Source organism: Brassica napus, chromosome C2, assembly GCF_020379485.1.
Source record: "Brassica napus cultivar Da-Ae chromosome C2, Da-Ae, whole genome shotgun sequence".
Lineage (NCBI taxonomy): Eukaryota > Viridiplantae > Streptophyta > Magnoliopsida > Brassicales > Brassicaceae > Brassica > Brassica napus.
This window is the reverse complement of record NC_063445.1, coordinates 46578388-46597704: the sequence shown is the minus strand read 5'-3', so window position 1 is coordinate 46597704 and position 19317 is coordinate 46578388. Positions and strand designations below refer to the sequence as shown.

Below are 19317 nucleotides of genomic sequence, written 5' to 3'. Positions count from 1 at the left end.
CTTAAACACGCGGAGTGATGTTTTGACGCTTGGCCCCAGGCCCCTTGGTCGGACAGAACCTAGAGATATGGCCAAACTGGCCACAAGTAAAGCAAGCTCCTGGTGCGTATGCTGCAGCTGTGGGTGCTGCTGCGCTCCATATGCTATTGGTGCTGTCTGTGTTGCTGGTGATGATGGTCCTGCCCGTGTACCCATTGGCTTACTCCGACAATTCCTACTCAAATGCCCCATCTTTCCACAATAGTAGCACTGGACGTTCGACTGGTCCCAAGTCCTCTTATGTGGCTCTGTAGTTCTTCCAGTCCTAGGTGGAGCCTTAGAGTACTTCTGCTCCTCTGCAATACATACCTCCTGCACAGCAGCCTTCTCTACCAGATCCTCCAAACAGGTATAAGTAACCATACTGCACCTGCCGCGGAGATCGACTCGCATACCATCTAAAAACCTCCTGATCAATTCCTCTGCATCAAAATTATTACCAGCAAACAAGCGGAGTTGGCAAAACTCCCGCTCGTACTCCCTGACACTCCTAGTACCTTGCCTTAGATGCTCAAAAGCATTCTTCTTCTGGTGCAACGCTTCTCTGGGAAAGTACTTCTTGTAGAACGCAATGAGGAAATCCTCATAAGTCATGTCGCCATCACACACGATTGCACTCCATCCCACCATACTAATGCATCCCCATGCATATACAACTCTGCGATGTTAAGGCAAAGGCGCAACAGACAATTGATAGTCTACAGACACGTAGCCAGCCTATGCGTCCAAATATAGGCCACTACAGGGTCTACTGTTCCCCCAAAAATCTCCAAATCTATAGTTTTCATCTGTCTCACCCGCATAAGCGTCTCATCAACCTCGGGAACTTGCCCTGGAAGGAAAGGTGGTGGTGGTGGTGGAGCCTGAAAAACCCCTGGAACATGCTGGATAGGGGGTTGCTGGTGTCCCTGAACCTGAACTGGTGGAACCGGCTGAATAGGGGGATGATGATGCCCCTGAGCCTGCACTGGCGGAACCTGCTGACCTTGCTGAGCTGCAGCCATCTGCTTAACCACATCCTGTGCCGCTACTCTAGCAGCCTCCTGGACAGCTTGCTGAACTGCCTTTTGTGCGGCCTGTCTGGCAGCATCCTGAACCATCTGACTAAGGGCATCCTGATCAATCGGTGGAACTGGTGGCGGCACAAGTTCGTCTCCACCCTCTCGGGCAACACTAGCGGCCTGAGTGCGAACAATTCTCCTACGCGGCGGCATCTGAAAGATAGACCAACTCAATTAACTTCTGTTGAAACCAAACACCAACTATTCAAGACATAATACGAAACAGAAAGGTGTTATTTACTTTTATTGAAAAATTCCTAAATCCCCAGAAATATTTTAAAAATCGTCTAAAACCGATTAAAAATCGAGTCCCCACAAATCACCATCCCGGGTCGGAGCCGGACGGAACCCGCTTTGATACCAAAATTGTAACACCCGGATTTTCCGAAATAACTTAAATAAATAAAAAGTCTGAAATCTCCATTTATTACTTATCAAAAGTCAACTCCAAAGTCGTAAATCCAATAAATGGCCATCAATCCAAATAACATAATAAATCCCGAAAATAACGAGAAAAGCATAAAAACCGCAAGTCTGAAAAAGAGAGGAAATAAAACTCCCAAAGCACCAGTCCGATAGCAATCACTCATGCTCGTCAGTCTCACCTGAAAGGGGAAGGAATAGGAGGGGTGAGTAACATGGGAGTTACTCCGTGAGGTATGGGATACTAAATACGCAAACCACTGACTTGAGTAAATAAAACTCTCACTATGGAAGTTTAGCTCTAACATGAACAAACAAGACGCCTAAAGCATTACACAAACAATGCGATGATAGCATATAGCTAATCCATACACCCCGCATCTCCTCATACGGATATATATACATACGTTGCGTCGCTAGCACAGTCTGTCTCTATACCCCCGCCCACCAAAGTTGCGTCGAATGCAAAAGTCTCTGCACCCACGCCCCACACAATCTGCGTCGCTAGCCCAGACGTCTCTGAGCCCCCGCCCGCCAAAGCTGCGTCGCTAGTCCAGACATCTCTAGACCCCCCACCCTCGCACATAGTCCCTACTCATAACTATGTATACATACATATATAAATATATATATATATATATATCGCATCTCTTAACATCACACAATCAAATCAACGGTTGAATCCTCTAGACCCCTAGTTCCAGTTTACAATGAATAACCTAACTAACAATCAAGACTCAAATAGACTCAATTCAAACAGATGGATCATGATTTGAAATCTAAACTAGCATAGGGAGAATTCTACACTGGTACGGGATTTACGGAATAGACTCTCACCTTAGCAATGTGGAAAAGTGATAGATATGGACTCCAGCTGCTCAAACAAACTCCAAATATGTAATCAGGGCGAAAAATCGAGTCAGAACGCCTTTGGAACAGTCCAAAACGGATAACTGGCAGTCTGGTCAAAAAGTCAACCCGCTGGTCAAAATTCAACCCGATCAACTCTGACCCAAGCCGGTCAACCCTTGACCAAATTAAAATCAAATTGAACTGTCGGGTTTCCTTAACCGGATTCGATTTCAATTGGACCAGATTAAAATCGATTTCAATTCGGTTTAATCCAAACCAAAACAATTCCCAATAACCGATCGGTTTAATCAATAACAAAATCAATTGATTAACCAAACCGGCATGACTCGCTGAGTCGACTCGGCCGAGTCACCGAGTTACCGGCGAGTCGACCGGCGAGTCACCGAGTTACCGGCGAGTCGACCGGCGAGTCGCCGTAAACCAGTCGCCGGCGGCGGCCAACGACAGAGGCTGCTTACCGAAAAATCAACGGCGGCGATGCGGCGGTGGCTTCCCGGCAGCGGACGGACGGTGGCCGGCTGCGGTGGCTCCGGCGAACGTCCGTCGAAGACGGTGGTGCATGGACAACACGCGTGTCGGCCCCGGCATGCTGCGGTGGCGAGTGAGATTCACGCGCGGATCTTCGAGTGGCGCGTGACGGTGCGTCTGGGCTTCTCGTTGGCTGAGGTTCTACCACCGGATTCGTCTCGACGTCAGGAACGCAGTGATGTCCTTAAAATCGCGAGAAACCAAACTGTTTGAAAGATATTATCGATTTATCAACGGAAAAACATAACCCAAAGCCATGGCAGTTTTGTGTGGTTACCTTCAGCTGTTAACGGTGGTGAGATGTCCGATCTCGGCGTATACGACGGTGGCTGGGGCTGGCCGATCTCAGATCTACTCGACGGCTCAATCTCGGGAAAAAGGCTAATTCATGCTTGCACCAATAGTTTTTGGAAGATTCATACCTATACTTTATCAGCGTGCTAAAACAAACCTATACTCCTAAACAATTTGAAATACGTACCTGAAGAACAGAGTCAATGGTTAATTCATGCTTTGACTAAACGGTGTCTAAATCCCCATTAACGGATCTGAGTCAACTGCAGAGTCATTACCGTTCTGTCCAAAAATTGAAATTGGTCATGTTAAAAAAAAGGGTCCGACTTCGTTCTTTCTTTTTCTGCAAATTCTCTTCTTCTTCGTTTCGACTATTCTTCCTCTTAGTTCATCTCTTCTCTCTGGTCTCTACAAAATCAAGTGCTTGGTTTGTGGTGAAACATAAGATTGGGTCCTTCATTTCCAATCAAAACATGAGGTAAGTAATCTGAGTTCATCGGTGTTTAGGGTTCTTAAAAAAGTGAGTTCTTCAATTTAGTTTCAGTAACAATTCGAATTTTAGGATTTTCTTAGTTAATCATTGAAGTCGGTCTTATCTAATTCGAATTTCGGGGGTTTTTGTTGTGAGTCGATGATTAATACGTTGAAAACTTTGTTGAATTTCAGTGACATAGATGAGGCAATGAATAAAGATCATAGTCATGGTGGTCAAAATGATGGTGTTGTATACGGTGCTGGTGATACAGACGGAGGTCAGAATGAGCTAGTGTGAAGGAGGTCTGAGTGATGGTGAGAATGAGTGCAAAGAAGATGGAAGAGTGGAAGCAGTGGTGGGTGTGTTTGGTGATGATGAAGAGAATAAAAATTATAGGGATACACCACCATGTTCTGACTCTGAAGAAGATCAACAACCAATGCCTTATGATAGGTGGAAGAGAGGCAAGTCCTTGAGAGTGTGAAAGAGTTCAGAGAAACGGTATTAGAGTATGCTTTGAAAGGCGGGTGGAATATCCAGCTCACTAGATGGGAAGGAGTGAAATTTGAGGCAAAGTGTGGAGTTGAAGTAGATGAAGGTGAAATCCTATGAAGAATTTTTTTGCTGGTTTCTAATAGCTTTATTGCTTGGCATTAGGGATTACTTATAGCCGTTGATGAAGTGTTACCCCCTGTAGATTACCGATTGTGTGCTAGGCATATCTAGGGGAACTTGAGGAAGCTGTATCCCAACAAACCTGAAATGAAGAAGCTGTTTTGGAGTGTGGTAGAGAGCCATAATGAAGCTGATTATGAAGCAAATTTGAAAGCTTTGAAGTTGTATGATGTTGACGTGTACGAAGCTTTGATGTTTAGAAGACCAGAAACTTGTACTAATGTATTGCTTTTGTGTTATTTCCTTGTTTCTTAAAACATCTATGTTTTGCTGCTGAAGTAGTTATGTTTTGTTCCTTTACGTACTCGTTGGTGTTCTTTGATACTCTTAGTATGTTATCTGAAAAGGTTTCGGTTATTCTTACTTTTATATGATTCTTTTTGCTTTTTTTTTTTGGTAGAACATGATTCTTTATGCTTTTAAACTCATCAAAGTGACCTATATAAATCAACAAAGAAGATAATTGCAGAGAAAAAGAAAAGAATTGCAGAGAAAAATAGAAATTGCAGAGAAAAAGAAAAGAAGTGCAGAGAAAAAGAAGAGAATTGCAGAGACCAGAGAGAAGAGATGAAGTAAGAAGAAAAGAAGAAGATAATTGCAGGAAAAAAGATAATGACGAAGCCCTTTTTCAAAAATAAAAGAAAAGAGAGAACGACGTCAGATTTTTTTAACAGGTCCGTTTCAATTTTTGGACAGAACGATGATGACTCAGATCCGTTAACGGAGAGTTAGACATCGTTTAGGTCAAAGCATGAATTAGCCATTGACATTGTTCTTCAGGTACGTATTTCAAATTGCTTAGGAATGAAGGCTTGTTTTAGCACGATAATAAAGTATAGGTATGAATCTTCCAAGAACTATTGGTGCAGGCATGAATTAACCGTTTTTCCGTTCAATCTCTGCAGAGTTTCGACACTTTAGACTTTTCTAAATAAACTATTAAGCCTACCACTGTTTAAATAGAAAATTATCTAGGGTTTTCTGCGATGGGCATGTGTCTTGCTGGGTCAAATTAATCGGACCGAATAATGGGTCGTTACATTTTTAGAAAGCTTAGGATTGAGAAGCTCGAACTGACGAAGTTCACATGATATAATATACCTTTTCATAGTAGGAGATCCACATCAAGGAATTAATGTGAGATGTGTTCAATGATAAGTCGTGGTAGGAGTGGAGAGCTATAGTAAATGCTTGCGTTAATACGACACTTGGACTCAGCCTGAGTCCGATACGGCTCAAGAATTTCTTTCGCCGGTGAGCTAAACAGACGAAGAACAGCGACGATGCTAAGTGTTGATGAGAGTGGCGGAATCTGTAGTGTAGATTATCTAAAGACATATGGCCATTTTTGGTTTCAATAGAAACCCATACAAATTAAATCGACAGCTAAATTTGGAGCCAAGGAAAGTGACGACCAGAAATAGAATTAGCTTTTAATTTTTCAGATACCACATGTCCTCTTTTGCCCCTATGTAAAGAAAAAACTCAACTTTATAGTATAGATGTTTTATCATGTAAGATGTTATGCATAAATCATAAAGACTAGTACAATTAATTTCTGTAAAAATTATCATTAAAAATATAATTTTGTTTTTTGATGATCCGTGTATCCAGACACCATACGGGGCCTGACTAGCCGCAAATAACACCTCCGTATGCGATCCAAAAGAGCTGGCAATTCCCTCATGTAAATCCACCAGTGACCATATGCGAGGCTAATAATCTCGAGCTAGAGGGAAGTCGATCCATGATCGAATCAATAGAGCAAATCCTCTTCTACTGGATACCACTAGACCACCACGATGTGGTTTATAAATTAAAACTGATTCACCATTCACTAAAATGTCTGTTAAAGTATAATTGATTCAACAATATATTTCTTTTTCAATACTTTCAAAAGGGAATCTATTCCAAACATATATATCATGATTCTTTATTTCGACAGGGTAAGCTTTCGATTAACTATTTCATTTATGAATTCCATAGTAATGAAAATACATGTCATATCGAAACATAATTTGTAACTTACTATCCTATAATCTTGCCTAGCATGCAAAGATTCACTTCGCGAAAAAAATGATTCATTCGAATCAGCATGAAAGCCCAACTACATTACATTGCTAGAATTCATAACATCTTATATTTTGAAACACATAAAATCTTCTAAAGTATCATATATTATAAAATGGAAGGAATGTTTTTTTAACAAACTCAACGGTTAGTATAATAGATTTAGAAAAGTCTTATGCGGATCAGTTTGGGTATGTGTTTGTTACCAAGTAAATGATTGCAGAAAAGAGAAGAAATAGAACAAAACTTAGATTCACTCCAAACCTTTAAAGTTACCACATTTCTTATCACCAATCAAATGTCACATAGATTAATAATACAAATATTAAACTTTTTTAAGAAAATTTAAAATAATAAAAAAATGACACTAATTTTAATGACGTTAACACTATTAACAAATCCTAAACCCTATATCTAAACCCTGATCCCTAAACCCAAATTCTAGACCCTAAACCCAAACCGTAAACCCTAAACCCTAAACCCTAAACCCAAACCCTAGACTCTAAACCAAAACCTTAAAAACTAAAGGAACAACATCAACATTAACCCAAACCTTTAGGGTATAGGGTTTACTATTTGAGTTTAGAATCTAGGGTTTGGATTTAGAGTATAGTGTTTGGTTTTAGAGTCATGGGTTTGGGTTTAGGATTTAGAATCTAGGGTTTGAGTTTAGGGTTTAGATTTAGGTTTTAGGATTTAAATTTAGGGTTTAGAGTTTATGATTTAGAGTTTAGGGTTTAGCGCGATGTTAACGTCGTTAAAATTGTCATCATTATTATTATTATTTTTTTAGATTTTTTATTAAAAAACAATTTTTTTTATTAAAAAACAATGTTTTTATTATTATCTAGATGGTAATTTGATTGGTGATAAGAGGTGCGGTGAACGTAAGTTTTTGTTCTAAGAAATGTGTCTTAAAAGAACAAAAATTAACATGCACTCACTGGAGAAACTGCTGCAGGCACCCTCATCAATGTTGCACCTAGACATTGTTAACATTGTCACTTTTTGTGTGTGTATACACGATAATAATAATAATGCAGTCGTCCAAACAAAGCAAGTTTTTAACGCACAATAACTAAGGCAGTACTCAATTAGTCAAACACCTTACCTAGTTACCTTTGAATTTCATCCGCTTCTTTTTATTACTTTCCCACTGTTTTTGTTTTATTTTTCATGCTGAAAATAAGTTCTTTGTGTTGCGGTCAGGTGAGAGTGATGTATCATTTCAACAAAACACTCAAATTTTAAGGAATTTTTTTTTTTTTTTGCTAAAAAAGTTTTAAGGAAAGTTTTCAGCGTACATATTGATGAGACTCGATAAGTCGTCATTTTAACGGAGTTTAGTAAAGTGCATGTAACATAACGTACGTTTTCACACCTATTTGGAAGTCATACGTACGTTTTCACACTTTGTTGATACTAATATTTATGGTTGATGTGTATAACAAAAATCCGTTGCCAAATTAAAAATGAAAACATTAAAAATTTCCATTATATATAATAAACAATGAAAAATAATGATTAGATTGACGCAATAAACAAGAATACAATGAGATGATTAGATTAGCAACATGGATAGACTATTCTTTTTTGCAATTTCATCACATTAGATTTTTACGTCAATTATACTTTCATCATTAACGGTAGAATATTCTGACGCACATAGTGTCATATAACGACCAAATATCTATAGTCTCCAAGCGCATGAACATAATATATATATATATATATATATATCCTCACAATTACTATTTAAAAGTTTCTAATGTTGAATTCTTTCATTTTCAATGCCACGTTATCGTATGAGGCCAAAACAGAGATTACATTTTAGATTGCATCTCTATTAATTAGTTAGTCGTCAATGATCAAGTCGATAATTCTACAACACAAAATTGATCATGTCCAAAACATATTTTATATACGACTCTTTCGATTTTGAAAGAGTCGGATCAAATTTATACGGATACAAACGAAAGATAGAAAGAATAAAAGTATGGCTGATCGTGGTCAATGAAAGAGGTCAAGGACATGTAACATATTGTGGATAATAAACCTCCGAACGAGAAAGAGGGCTGAGTCTATGGTGGCATTGGGAAGGTTGTGAAGGAGGAACTGGACCTCGTTGGAGCTTGTTTCGCAAAGCAAACCCTCTTCCCACATCTTCTTTATCCATCATCCATATCGCCAACCTCGCCGCAGAGCTTCCTCTTGATCCGACTAAAGCAATAAAACACATCACCATAATGAACTTCCACATGATCCTCATGATGATACAAAACCTCGGTCTTGTGGCTCAGATATATAGAAACGTGGAATAATAAATCTAAATAGAATGGTTGGGTTGGTGGTTGGTTATAGGAACGTTGAGTTAGCTAATAGGTATTTTGAGTTAAGAGGAAAATTATGGAAATGATAGAATATAGCTATGATGGAACAACATATACATATCTATATATATAAAAAACATTCGGAGAGGGGGGGAGACAACGGTTTAATTTGAATGTTGCTTGATATTATTGATTTTTTTCTTTTCAAATGAAACGAAGTAGAGAGGTTGCTTCTTTAACGGTTGACTTATTCCTTACTTGTTAGTTGTTTCATGCCTTATGTTTCATGTTGAAGTTTGGTGTATTTTCTTCACTTTAGCAGCCTATGTAGAACAACTTATTTTATTTAAAATCTGAGCACACACACAATTTATATACACATATATACCCAGGCTAGTATTTTATGTCATGCCATCAATATTTTTTTTTTCAATTTTGACTCCATAAATTGTGTTTCTCTAGTTTTCAATTTTGCAGATATTATATAATATGAATCTACTAGCATTCAATTGAAAAGTAATGCAACAATAAGAAATGTAGAAATTACATGAAATACTTAGGTGGAAATATATTAACTTGAATTATAAAAGAGGCATATCTATTATTAAAAAAAACGTGGCTACTTGGTATTTGCATGTACAAGAATTAAGTTGGTCGGTCTGGACATATCTAATTTATTGACTGTTCAGAAAACTCTTAAGAGATAGATTATTGAGTTACGTTCATATCATATATATAGACTTTAGGCAAGAAAAATATGTTGAACCAAAAATAACAAGTTTAGGATAAAGCTCGATCTTCATGTAGTCGCCCTACAAGAAAACACATGCTTAACGACGAAAATTAACGAGGAAAAACAATCCTCGTAAATTTGCGTCGAGTTTACGACGATTTTACGTGAAAAACTAAAGTCATCGTTATTTCCTCGTAACGTAACGACAAAACTGTTTCGTCGTAAAGTGGATGTAATGTTACGAGTATTTTACGAGGAAAAACTATTTTCTCGTAAATACGACGTAAACTTTGCGTGGTATTTACGAGGGAATAGTTTACGTGTATTTAGCGAGGAAAATTTTGAATCCACCAACTTTATAGGTGTTACACGTTTTTTTTGCCCACCTAATTAATTTTCGTCGTAAATTCATAGCAAAATTACAACTATCAGATTCGAATTTTCCTATAAATATGGATGTTTGAACATCATTTTAAACACACCAACAACAAAAAACGTGAAAGAAGAAAAATGGCTGGCTCCGGGACTATTTACGAGTTGCGGAAGTGGATGTATATGCATAGAGATGCTAACGGGAGAGTGACGAAAGAATACCTTGCGGGTCTGGAGACATTTATGCATCAAGCAGATTCAACACTGCTCGCCCAAGAAAGTGGTAAGATGTTCTGTCCTTGTCGGAAATGCAACAATTCGAAACTGGCAAATCGTGAAAATGTTTGGAAGCATTTAATAAATAGAGGTTTCACGGCAAATTACTATATCTGGTTTCAACATGCAGAAGGTTTTAATTATGATCAGAATGAAGCTAGTAGTAGTAATAGCAATTTTCAGGAAAAAGAACCGGTTGATCATCATTTGCATAATGAACATAGTTACCATCAGGAGGAGATGGTAGATTATGATAGGGTTCATGATATGGTAGCTGATGCATTCGTAGCTCATGATGAAGATGAAGAACCTAATATAGATGCAAAAAAGTTTTATGAAATGTTAAACGCGGCGAATCAACCACTTTACAGTGGTTGTAGAGAAGGTCTCTCTAAATTGTCGTTAGCTGCTAGAATGATGAATATTAAAACTGATCACAATCTACCTGAAAGTTGCATGAACGAATGGGCGGACTTGTTTAAAGAGTATTTGCCGGAAGACAATGTGTCTGCTGATTCTTATTATGAGATTCAGAAACTGGTTTATAGTCTTGGGTTGCCTTCGGAGATGATAGATGTTTGCATCGACAACTGCATGATCTATTGGGGAGATGATGAGAAGCTAGAAGAATGTCGATTCTGCAAGAAGCCACGATTCAAGCCGCAAGGACGGGGACGTAATAGGGTACCGTACCAAAGGATGTGGTACCTACCAATTACAGACAGATTGAAAAGATTGTATCAATCAGAGCAGACTGCTGGAAAGATGAGATGGCATGCCGAGCATACTCAGACGGATGGTGAGATGACTCATCCATCAGATGCAAGAGCCTGGAAACATTTCAACAAAGTACATCCAGATTTCGCTAGCAATATCCGGAATGTGTATCTCAGATTATGCACAAATGGATTTAGTCCGTTCGGAATGTCAGGGAGACAATATTCATTGTGGCCAGTCTTTCTTACTCCATACAACCTGCCACCGGAGATGTGCATGCAACGGGAGTTACTATTCTTGACCATATTAATACCTGGTCCGAACCATCCAAAAAGGTCCCTGGATGTTTTCCTACAACCACTGATAAAAGAGTTGAAGGATTTGTGGTCAACAGGGGTGAGGACGTATGACTGTTCAACGAAGACGAATTTTACGATGCGAGCGATGCTTTTGTGGACCATAAGTGATTTCCCTGCCTATGGGATGTTGTCTGGATGGACTACACATGGGAGATTAGCTTGTCCATATTGTAATGGAACGACAGATGCGTTTCAACTGAAGAATGGTAGGAAGACAAGTTGGTTTGATTGTCACCGTCGATTTATTCCCATTGGCCATCCTTACCGAAGAAACAAGAATTTGTTTAGGCACAAAAGGGTTGTGAGAGACACTCCTCCTCCATATCTATCTGGAGAACAAATTGAAGCGCAAATCGACTACTACGGAGCTAACGAAACAGTTCGTTGGGGTGGTAATTGGCATGTCCCTCGTAATATGCCAGATTCTTACGGTGTTCATCACAACTGGCACAAGAAGAGTATATTTTGGGAGTTGCCATATTGGAAGGATCTTCTTCTGCGCCACAACCTCGATGTGATGCATATAGAGAAGAATTTCTTTGAGAACATCATGAATACAATATTGAATGTCCCAGGGAAGACAAAAGACAACATAAAATCGAGGTTGGACTTGCCGGATATTTGCTCAAGAAGCGAGTTACATATTAAAAGCAATGGACAAGTTCCCGTTCCGATATTCAGATTATCTTCAGAAAAAAAGTCGGTGTTGTTCAACTGGGTGGCATCAGAAGTGAAGTTCCCCGATGGGTATGTTTCGAATCTCTCTAGATGTGTTGAAAAGGGTCAAAAGTTCTCCGGGATGAAGAGTCATGATTGTCATGTATTTATGCAACGACTACTGCCCTTTGCATTTGTGGAGCTACTTCCAACAAACGTACATGAAGCACTTGCAGGTACGTAGTGTATTATATCACAATAATTTACAAAATAATATATAACTAACAATGTGTTTAATTTTTTTTTGAATATAAAAGGCATTGGAGCATTTTTCAGGGATCTGAGCACACGCACTCTTAAAGAAGAAGTTGTGGAACAGCTTCAGGAGAACATTCTCATCTTATTGTGCAACTTGGAGAAGATATTTCCTCCCGGATTTTTTGACGTCATGGAGCATCTAGTTGTCCACCTCCCATACGAGGCATTGCTTCGTGGACCTGTACATTACGGATGGATGTATCAGTATGAGCGAGCCATGAAATATTTGAAGGGAAAAGCAAAGAACCTCGCCAAAGTTGAAGGTTCTATAATTGCTGGAAGTTTGACGGAAGAAGTTTCTCTCTTCACATCGTACTACTTTGCGTCAAAAGTACGTACACGGAGAAGAGCTCCAAGAAGATATGATGATGGTGGTGTTGCGCCAACATATGAAGTTGCTGGTGTTCCAGACATCTTTAGCCGCCGATATTCATCCTGATCTGATGGTGCCTCCGAGTGCTCCTTACTCGCAGTACACTGTAGAGGACATTCTCAGTCTGCCAGGCAGAGAAGGTTTACCAGTCATCGATCCAGACCGACCGGACGGAACATTGTGGTATGTTGCATTAATTTTTTTTTAATTCGTTTAAATTTCTTTTATAACATTAAAAAATAATTTATATTTTAAATTTGTATTTTTCAGGTGGGGGGTTGACGGATTTCTTGCATCGGACGTAACCGACACGATCAAGGGTTACTTCTCCATGGCACATCCAAACTGGAGTAAGACGCCTCACTACGTCAGAAAGACGTGGTTCAAAATTTACGCTGTAAGTTTCTATTAATTAATTATATATATTTTAATTTTTTCATGATTTATATATATACTTTCTAAAAAACTAATTGTTAATTTATTTTTTCCAACAGCAAAAATATAATTGGGCCTTGGGGATCACTGAGAGGGTGAGGAAGAAGTTTAACGCGAAAGCGAAAGTTCGCTTGTTGGACACGGTCTCCAACTGGAAGGGTGACTGGATCGTGAAGGGGTATGAGCGTGGCAAACCCGCTGAGCTCACCACGGATGTGTGGGATGGCCTCATCCGTTATTGGCGCCTTCCTGATTCCATTAGAATCGCCCAGGCTTGCTCTAACTCCCGTAACACGGTCGATGAGCACGGGAACGGGCCGATGCTTCACACTACGGGCCAAAAACCCCACGCCGGTGTCCGTTTGGAAATGGTAATTAAATATTTTATTAAATAATTTTTTTAATACATATATTAATTTATTCTAACTTTCTTAACTGTTTTTTAGACCAAAGAGACGGGACATCTCCCGTCTCTTATGGAACTTTACGAGAGGACCCACAAGAACAAGGCGGGCGTATTTGTAGATGGCAAGTCCGAGCAAATCTACAACGACGTAGTTGCTCGGGTTGAAGACCGCCAGACTCAGCTGACCCAGCAGTCTACCGACGGATTACCCGTCACCTTATCCACACTTGAAGTGGATAAGATTTACGAGGAGGTAAATTTTCAAAAAAATTAATTTTTAATTATTCATTTAATTTAACTTTAAATTTTTACTTACAATATTTATTTTTTGTTTTTAAGGTTGTCCCTAAAAAAAGGGACGGACGTTGGGTATTGGTTCTGTCAACGATGTTCCGAGAGCGACATCGTCTTATGGTCAGCGACGGGATGATGAAGTCACGGAGCTGCGTAGAGAGTCCGCTCAGCTGCGTAACGAGTTGACCGCGATAAAATCTCGTATGGGTGGAGTCGAGGGCTTCTTGGACGTTATTGCGGCCACAAATCCGGAATGGGAGTCCATGTTGAGGAACATGCGACAACAACATCCCATTCAAGGCGAGTCATCCGACGTACATAACGAGGCGGATGTTACGAGGAGGAGTGATGAATTCTACCGGGCGATGAACGACCCTTAGTTTTTTTTTTTGGTTGTTGTATTATATAAATTCAAAACTTATTTATATATAAAATATTTTCATATTGATTTATTTTTATTTTGAATTTTAATTTATTATTAAATTAAATAATTTTAATTATTTTTTAATTATATTTTTAAATTCTGTAAAATAATAAAAACGAAGTAAATTCGTAGCCAATGTACGACCTCTTTACGTGGAAACCTTACGAGGAAATGACGAGAAACATTTAACGAGTATTTTACGAGGAACCATTTACGAGGAAATAACGAGGAAAAGTTTACGACCATTTTACGAGGAAATCATTTCGTGGTTGTTACGTGTATTTTGCGAGGAAACTCTTTCAAGGTATTTACGTGTAGATTACGAAGAACTATTTTCGAGGTATTTACGAGGAATTATAGCGACGTCCTTACGTGGAATATTGACGTGGTCTTTACGACGAATCGCCCTACTTCGTCTTTCCGACGAAATATATTCCTCGCTAAGTTACGACGAATTAGCGAGGAAATATGTGTTACGACAGACGTGTAACGAGCAAACGCGTTTCCTCGCTAATTCGTCGTAAAGCCTCTTTTACGACGAAATAACGAGAAAAACCGCCCTCGTTAAGATTATGTTTTCTTGTAGTGTCGGCTGCTGGATTGGTGGTGTGCAGCGGTTCTTGGACTCTCCGTCTGGTACGGGTGTTATTGGTCTCGGACCTTGCTGTTTGTGCATGTTGGAAGCGGATTAGGAGGTCATACGCAAGCTGTTCTTGGTTGGACCTTATCACAAAGAGCTGTTCATCGGGTACGCCAATTTCTACTGGGCTCAGACTCTCGTATTCACTGTGGTCCCTCTTTTTGCGGCAAGCGTGTTGTGCTGATTTTGTTGCGTCCTCTGTACGGCTGTAATGTCTGTTGTATCTGTCCATGTATAGCTTAGTTAGAATTCTGTTTAGTTGCATTTCAATTCTCTGCTTTTTGTCTCCTATGTAATTCTGTCAAAATTTTTTAAAATTGGTAATGAATCTTACATTTTTATCAAAAAAAAAACAAGTTTAGGATAAGAGCCAAATCTGATCTAACTTCGTTTTCGGTTTTCTTTTCTTTTTCTTTTTTTTTCTTTTATTTTTTTTATCTACAAGAGATTGGTTTACCTTAAGACTGTAATAAATCACATCATAGGAGACATTACATATTTTTTCCCTATCTTCATGATTTAGTTTGCTGAGAGGACCTCTTTTCTTTAATATATACTATACACTAGGAGTTAATCCGGGGCTATTTTGATTTTCAAATGTTAACTATATAGTTTTTTTTTTCATTGTATTACGAAGAACAACAAAATTCTGAATTGTATGTTTGTGTGAATATATATTTCCTTAGGAAAAAACTGAAAACTATACATTTTTCAGATAGATATTTAATATAGTTTTTCATTTCTTATATCGTATATTTACTTATTATTTAGTTTTTTTTATATTGTAGGACATCTCTCTCAATTTATTTTTTTAAGTTTTTGTCACAAAAATAACATTGAATAAGTAAAATGACCAAAATAGCCACTTTTTATTTTGAAAATTTTAATTTTTTTTTTTAATTTGAAATTTTATCCTCAAAACCCCACCCTTAAATCTAAACCCTAAATCTAAATTAGTTAACCCTACGGTGTAAAAGTATTTTTACTCTTTAATAAAACTTATTTTGGTCATTTTTCTTATTAAGGCTATATTGGGACAAAAACTTAAACTGACCATCTTAAGGAATTTCTCTGTATTGTATATTTATTTATTCTAATTTTTTTGCTTTTATATCAAATGGTAAAATTACAATAGATATTTAATAAAATATTTCTATGTCTTATATTGTATATTTGCTTATTATTTATTTAACTATACATTTTCCATTTAACTATACATTTTTGAGATAGATGTATAATTTTTTTTATATTGTATATTTACTTACTATTTATCATTTATTATTTTGTATATTTACTTTTTCTAAATTTCTTGCTTTTATATCAATGATAATATTATGATATATATTTAATGTAATATTTTTATTTTTATATACTATATTTACTAATTATTATTTTTTCTTATATTTTTACTTATTATAATATGTAACATTTCTATCTCTTATATTGCATATTTGCTTACTATTTATTTCTTCATATATTGTATATATATTTACTTATTTTTATATACTATATTTACTTATTATTTATTTTATAATATATTTTTCAGATAGGTGTTTAATATATTTTTTGTATTTATTATATTGTATATTTACTTATTATTTTTTTATGTTTTATACTTACTTATTGTAATATTATAATAAATGTTTAGTGCAATATTTTTATATTGTATATTCACTTATTATTTATTTAACTATATTTTTTCATATATATGTTTAATTTACTTTTTTCATTTTATATATTGTATATTTACTTATTCTAATTTTCTTGCTTTTATATCAAATGATAATATTATGATATATGTTTAATGCAATATTTCTATTTATTATATTGTATATTTACTTATTATTTATTTTTCCTTATATTGTATATTTAATTATTATTGTTTAATGTAATGTTTCTATTTCTTATATTGTTTATTTACTTATTATTTATTTTCTATTTTTTAAATAATAATGTCTCGTCTCATGGGAGAAGTTTTTTTCACTGATGTGAACCCTATATGGAACCTCAAAATGTTTCTTTTATTAGTATATATTTCTACTCATGTATATTTACTTATTGTGTATTGTTTCTTATATTGTATATTTACTTATTCTAATATTATGATAGATGTTTAATAAAATATTTCTATTTTTTAAAATTGTATATTTACTTATTATTTATTTTTCTGAACATTTTTTTCACACAAATGTTTAATTTAGTTTTTAATTTCTTAATTGTATTTTACCTATTGTTTATTTTTTTTATATCGTATATTTACTTATTTTAATTTTCTTGCTTTTATATCAAATGATAATATTATGATAGAGGTTTGAAGTAATATTTATATTTCTTATATTGTATGCTTGTTTGACTTATATTTTATATTTACTTATAAAATATCTGGAAATAATAAAAATGTAAAACTATGCATTTTTTAGATAGATGTTTAATGTAGTTTTTTCATTTCTTATATTGTATATTTTTTTTTATTGTATATTTACTTATCTAAATGTTTTGCTTTTATATCAAATTGTAATATTACGATAGATGTTTGATGCAATATTTCTATTACTTATATTGTATATTTACTTATCTAACTTTTTATTATAATATACTTTTCAGATAGATGTTTAATGTATTTTTTGTATTTTTTATATTGTATATTTACTTATTCTTTATTTTTCTTATGTTTTATATTTACTTATTGTAATATTATAATTAATTTTTAATGTAATATTTTTATATTGTATATTTACTTATTATTTATTTAACTATACATTTTTCAGATATATGTTTAATTTAGTTTTTTTCATTTTTTATATAGTATATTTACTTAATGTTTATCTTTTCTTATTTTGTATATTTGTTTATTCTAAATTTCTTGCTTTTATATCACTGATAATATTACGATATATATCTAATGTAATATTTTTATTTCTTATATACTATATTTACTTATTATTTATTTTTTCTTACATTTTATACCTATTTATTCTAATATTACGATAAATATTTAATATAATATTTCTATTTCTTATATTGTGTATTTAGTTATTATTTATTCTACTATACATTTTTCATATATATGTTTAATTTAGTTTTTTATTTTTTAATTGTATATTTACTTATAATTTATTTTCCTTATATTGTATATTTACTTATTAGTTTAATGCAATGTTTCTGTTTATTTATTTATATATTATTTATTTTTTCTTATATTGCAAATTTACTTATTATTTATTTTCTATTTTTTAAATAATAATGCCACGTGTCATCTTTCGGGAGAATTTTTTCGCTGATGTGAACACTCTATGGAGCCTCAAAAGATTCTTTTTATTAGTATAGATTATTTATTTTTCTTATATTTTATATCTATTTATTCTAATATTACGATAAATATTTAATATAATATTTCTATTTCTTATATTGTGTATTTAGTTATTATTTATTCTACTATACATTTTTCATATATATGTTTAATTTAGTTTTTTATTTTTTAATTGTATATTTACTTATAATTTATTTTCCTTATATTGTATATTTACTTATTAGTTTAATGCAATGTTTCTGTTTATTTATTTACATATTATTTATTTTTCCTTATATTGCAAGTTTACTTATTATTTATTTTCTATTTTTTAAATAATAATGCCACGTGCCATCTTTCGGAAAAAAATTTTCCGCTGATGTGGACACTCTATGGAGCCTCAAAAGGTTCATTTTATTAGTATAGATTATTTATTTTTTTCTTATATTTTATATCTATTTATTCTAATATTACGATAAATATTTAATATAATATTTCTATTTCTTATATTGTGTATTTAGTTATTATTTATTCTACTATACATTTTTCCTATATATGTTTAATTTAGTTTTTTATTTTTTAATCGTATATTTACTTATAATTTATTTTCCTTATATTGTATATTTACTTATTAGTTTAATGCAATGTTTCTGTTTATTTATTTACATATTATTTATTTTTTCTTATATTGTAAATTTACTTATTATTTATTTTCTATTTTTTAAATAATAATGCCACGTGTCATCTTTCGGGAGAATTTTTTTCGCTGATGTGAACACTCTATGGAACCTCAAACGGTTCCTTTTATTAGTATAGATTTTAAAAAAAAAATCATACAGTTTCATAAATATTAACAAATGTTGTTTGCAAAAGAGAAACATGAACAAATGTTTGCAAACTTTAAAATATTATCATTACAGTAATAATTTGAGAAAAAGATAAAAATATCACTAAATCAAGTTTTTGTTCGGACAAATCTCCAAAATAGCACATTTCTAAGTTTATATCACAAAAATAGCACTCAAAAACTAAAATGACCAAAATAGCACCTTTCTAAGTTTATCCTTTGAAAATATTAACTTTTTTATTATTCAAAATTTGAAATCTTATCCCCAAAACCTCATTTCTAAACTCTAAACTCTAAACCCTAAACTCTAAACTCTAAACCCTAAACCATAAACCCTAAACCCTAAATTCTAAACCCTAAACCCTAAACCCTAAACCCTAAACCCTAAACCCTAAACCCTAAACCCTAA

The 19317-nt window shown here is 34.7% G+C and overlaps 1 protein-coding gene and 1 long non-coding RNA gene across 2 annotated transcripts; one reads left to right on the top strand and one right to left on the bottom strand.

Annotated features, from left to right (window-relative positions):
• Window positions 1–2854: 2854 nt before the first annotated feature.
• LOC111202686 lies at window positions 2855–5969 on the top strand. The gene is made up of 2 exons (XR_002655582.2): window positions 2855–3696; window positions 3885–5969. It is a non-coding gene; the product is annotated as an uncharacterized LOC111202686 (long non-coding RNA).
• Window positions 5970–8220: 2251 nt separating this feature from the next.
• Window positions 8221–9584, bottom strand: LOC111202685. The gene has a single exon (XM_022695539.2). It carries the CDS (start codon window positions 8705–8707, stop codon window positions 8462–8464), a length of 246 nt encoding a protein of 81 aa, XP_022551260.1. The 5' UTR covers window positions 8708–9584; the 3' UTR covers window positions 8221–8461.
• Between the last annotated feature and the right edge of the window lie 9733 nt (window positions 9585–19317).

Bases quoted from the DNA above. Each gene is read 5' to 3' on its own strand.
- LOC111202685 (XM_022695539.2), bottom strand. From the start codon at position 8,707: ATGAGGATCATGTGGAAGTTCATTATGGTGATGTGTTTTATTGCTTTA.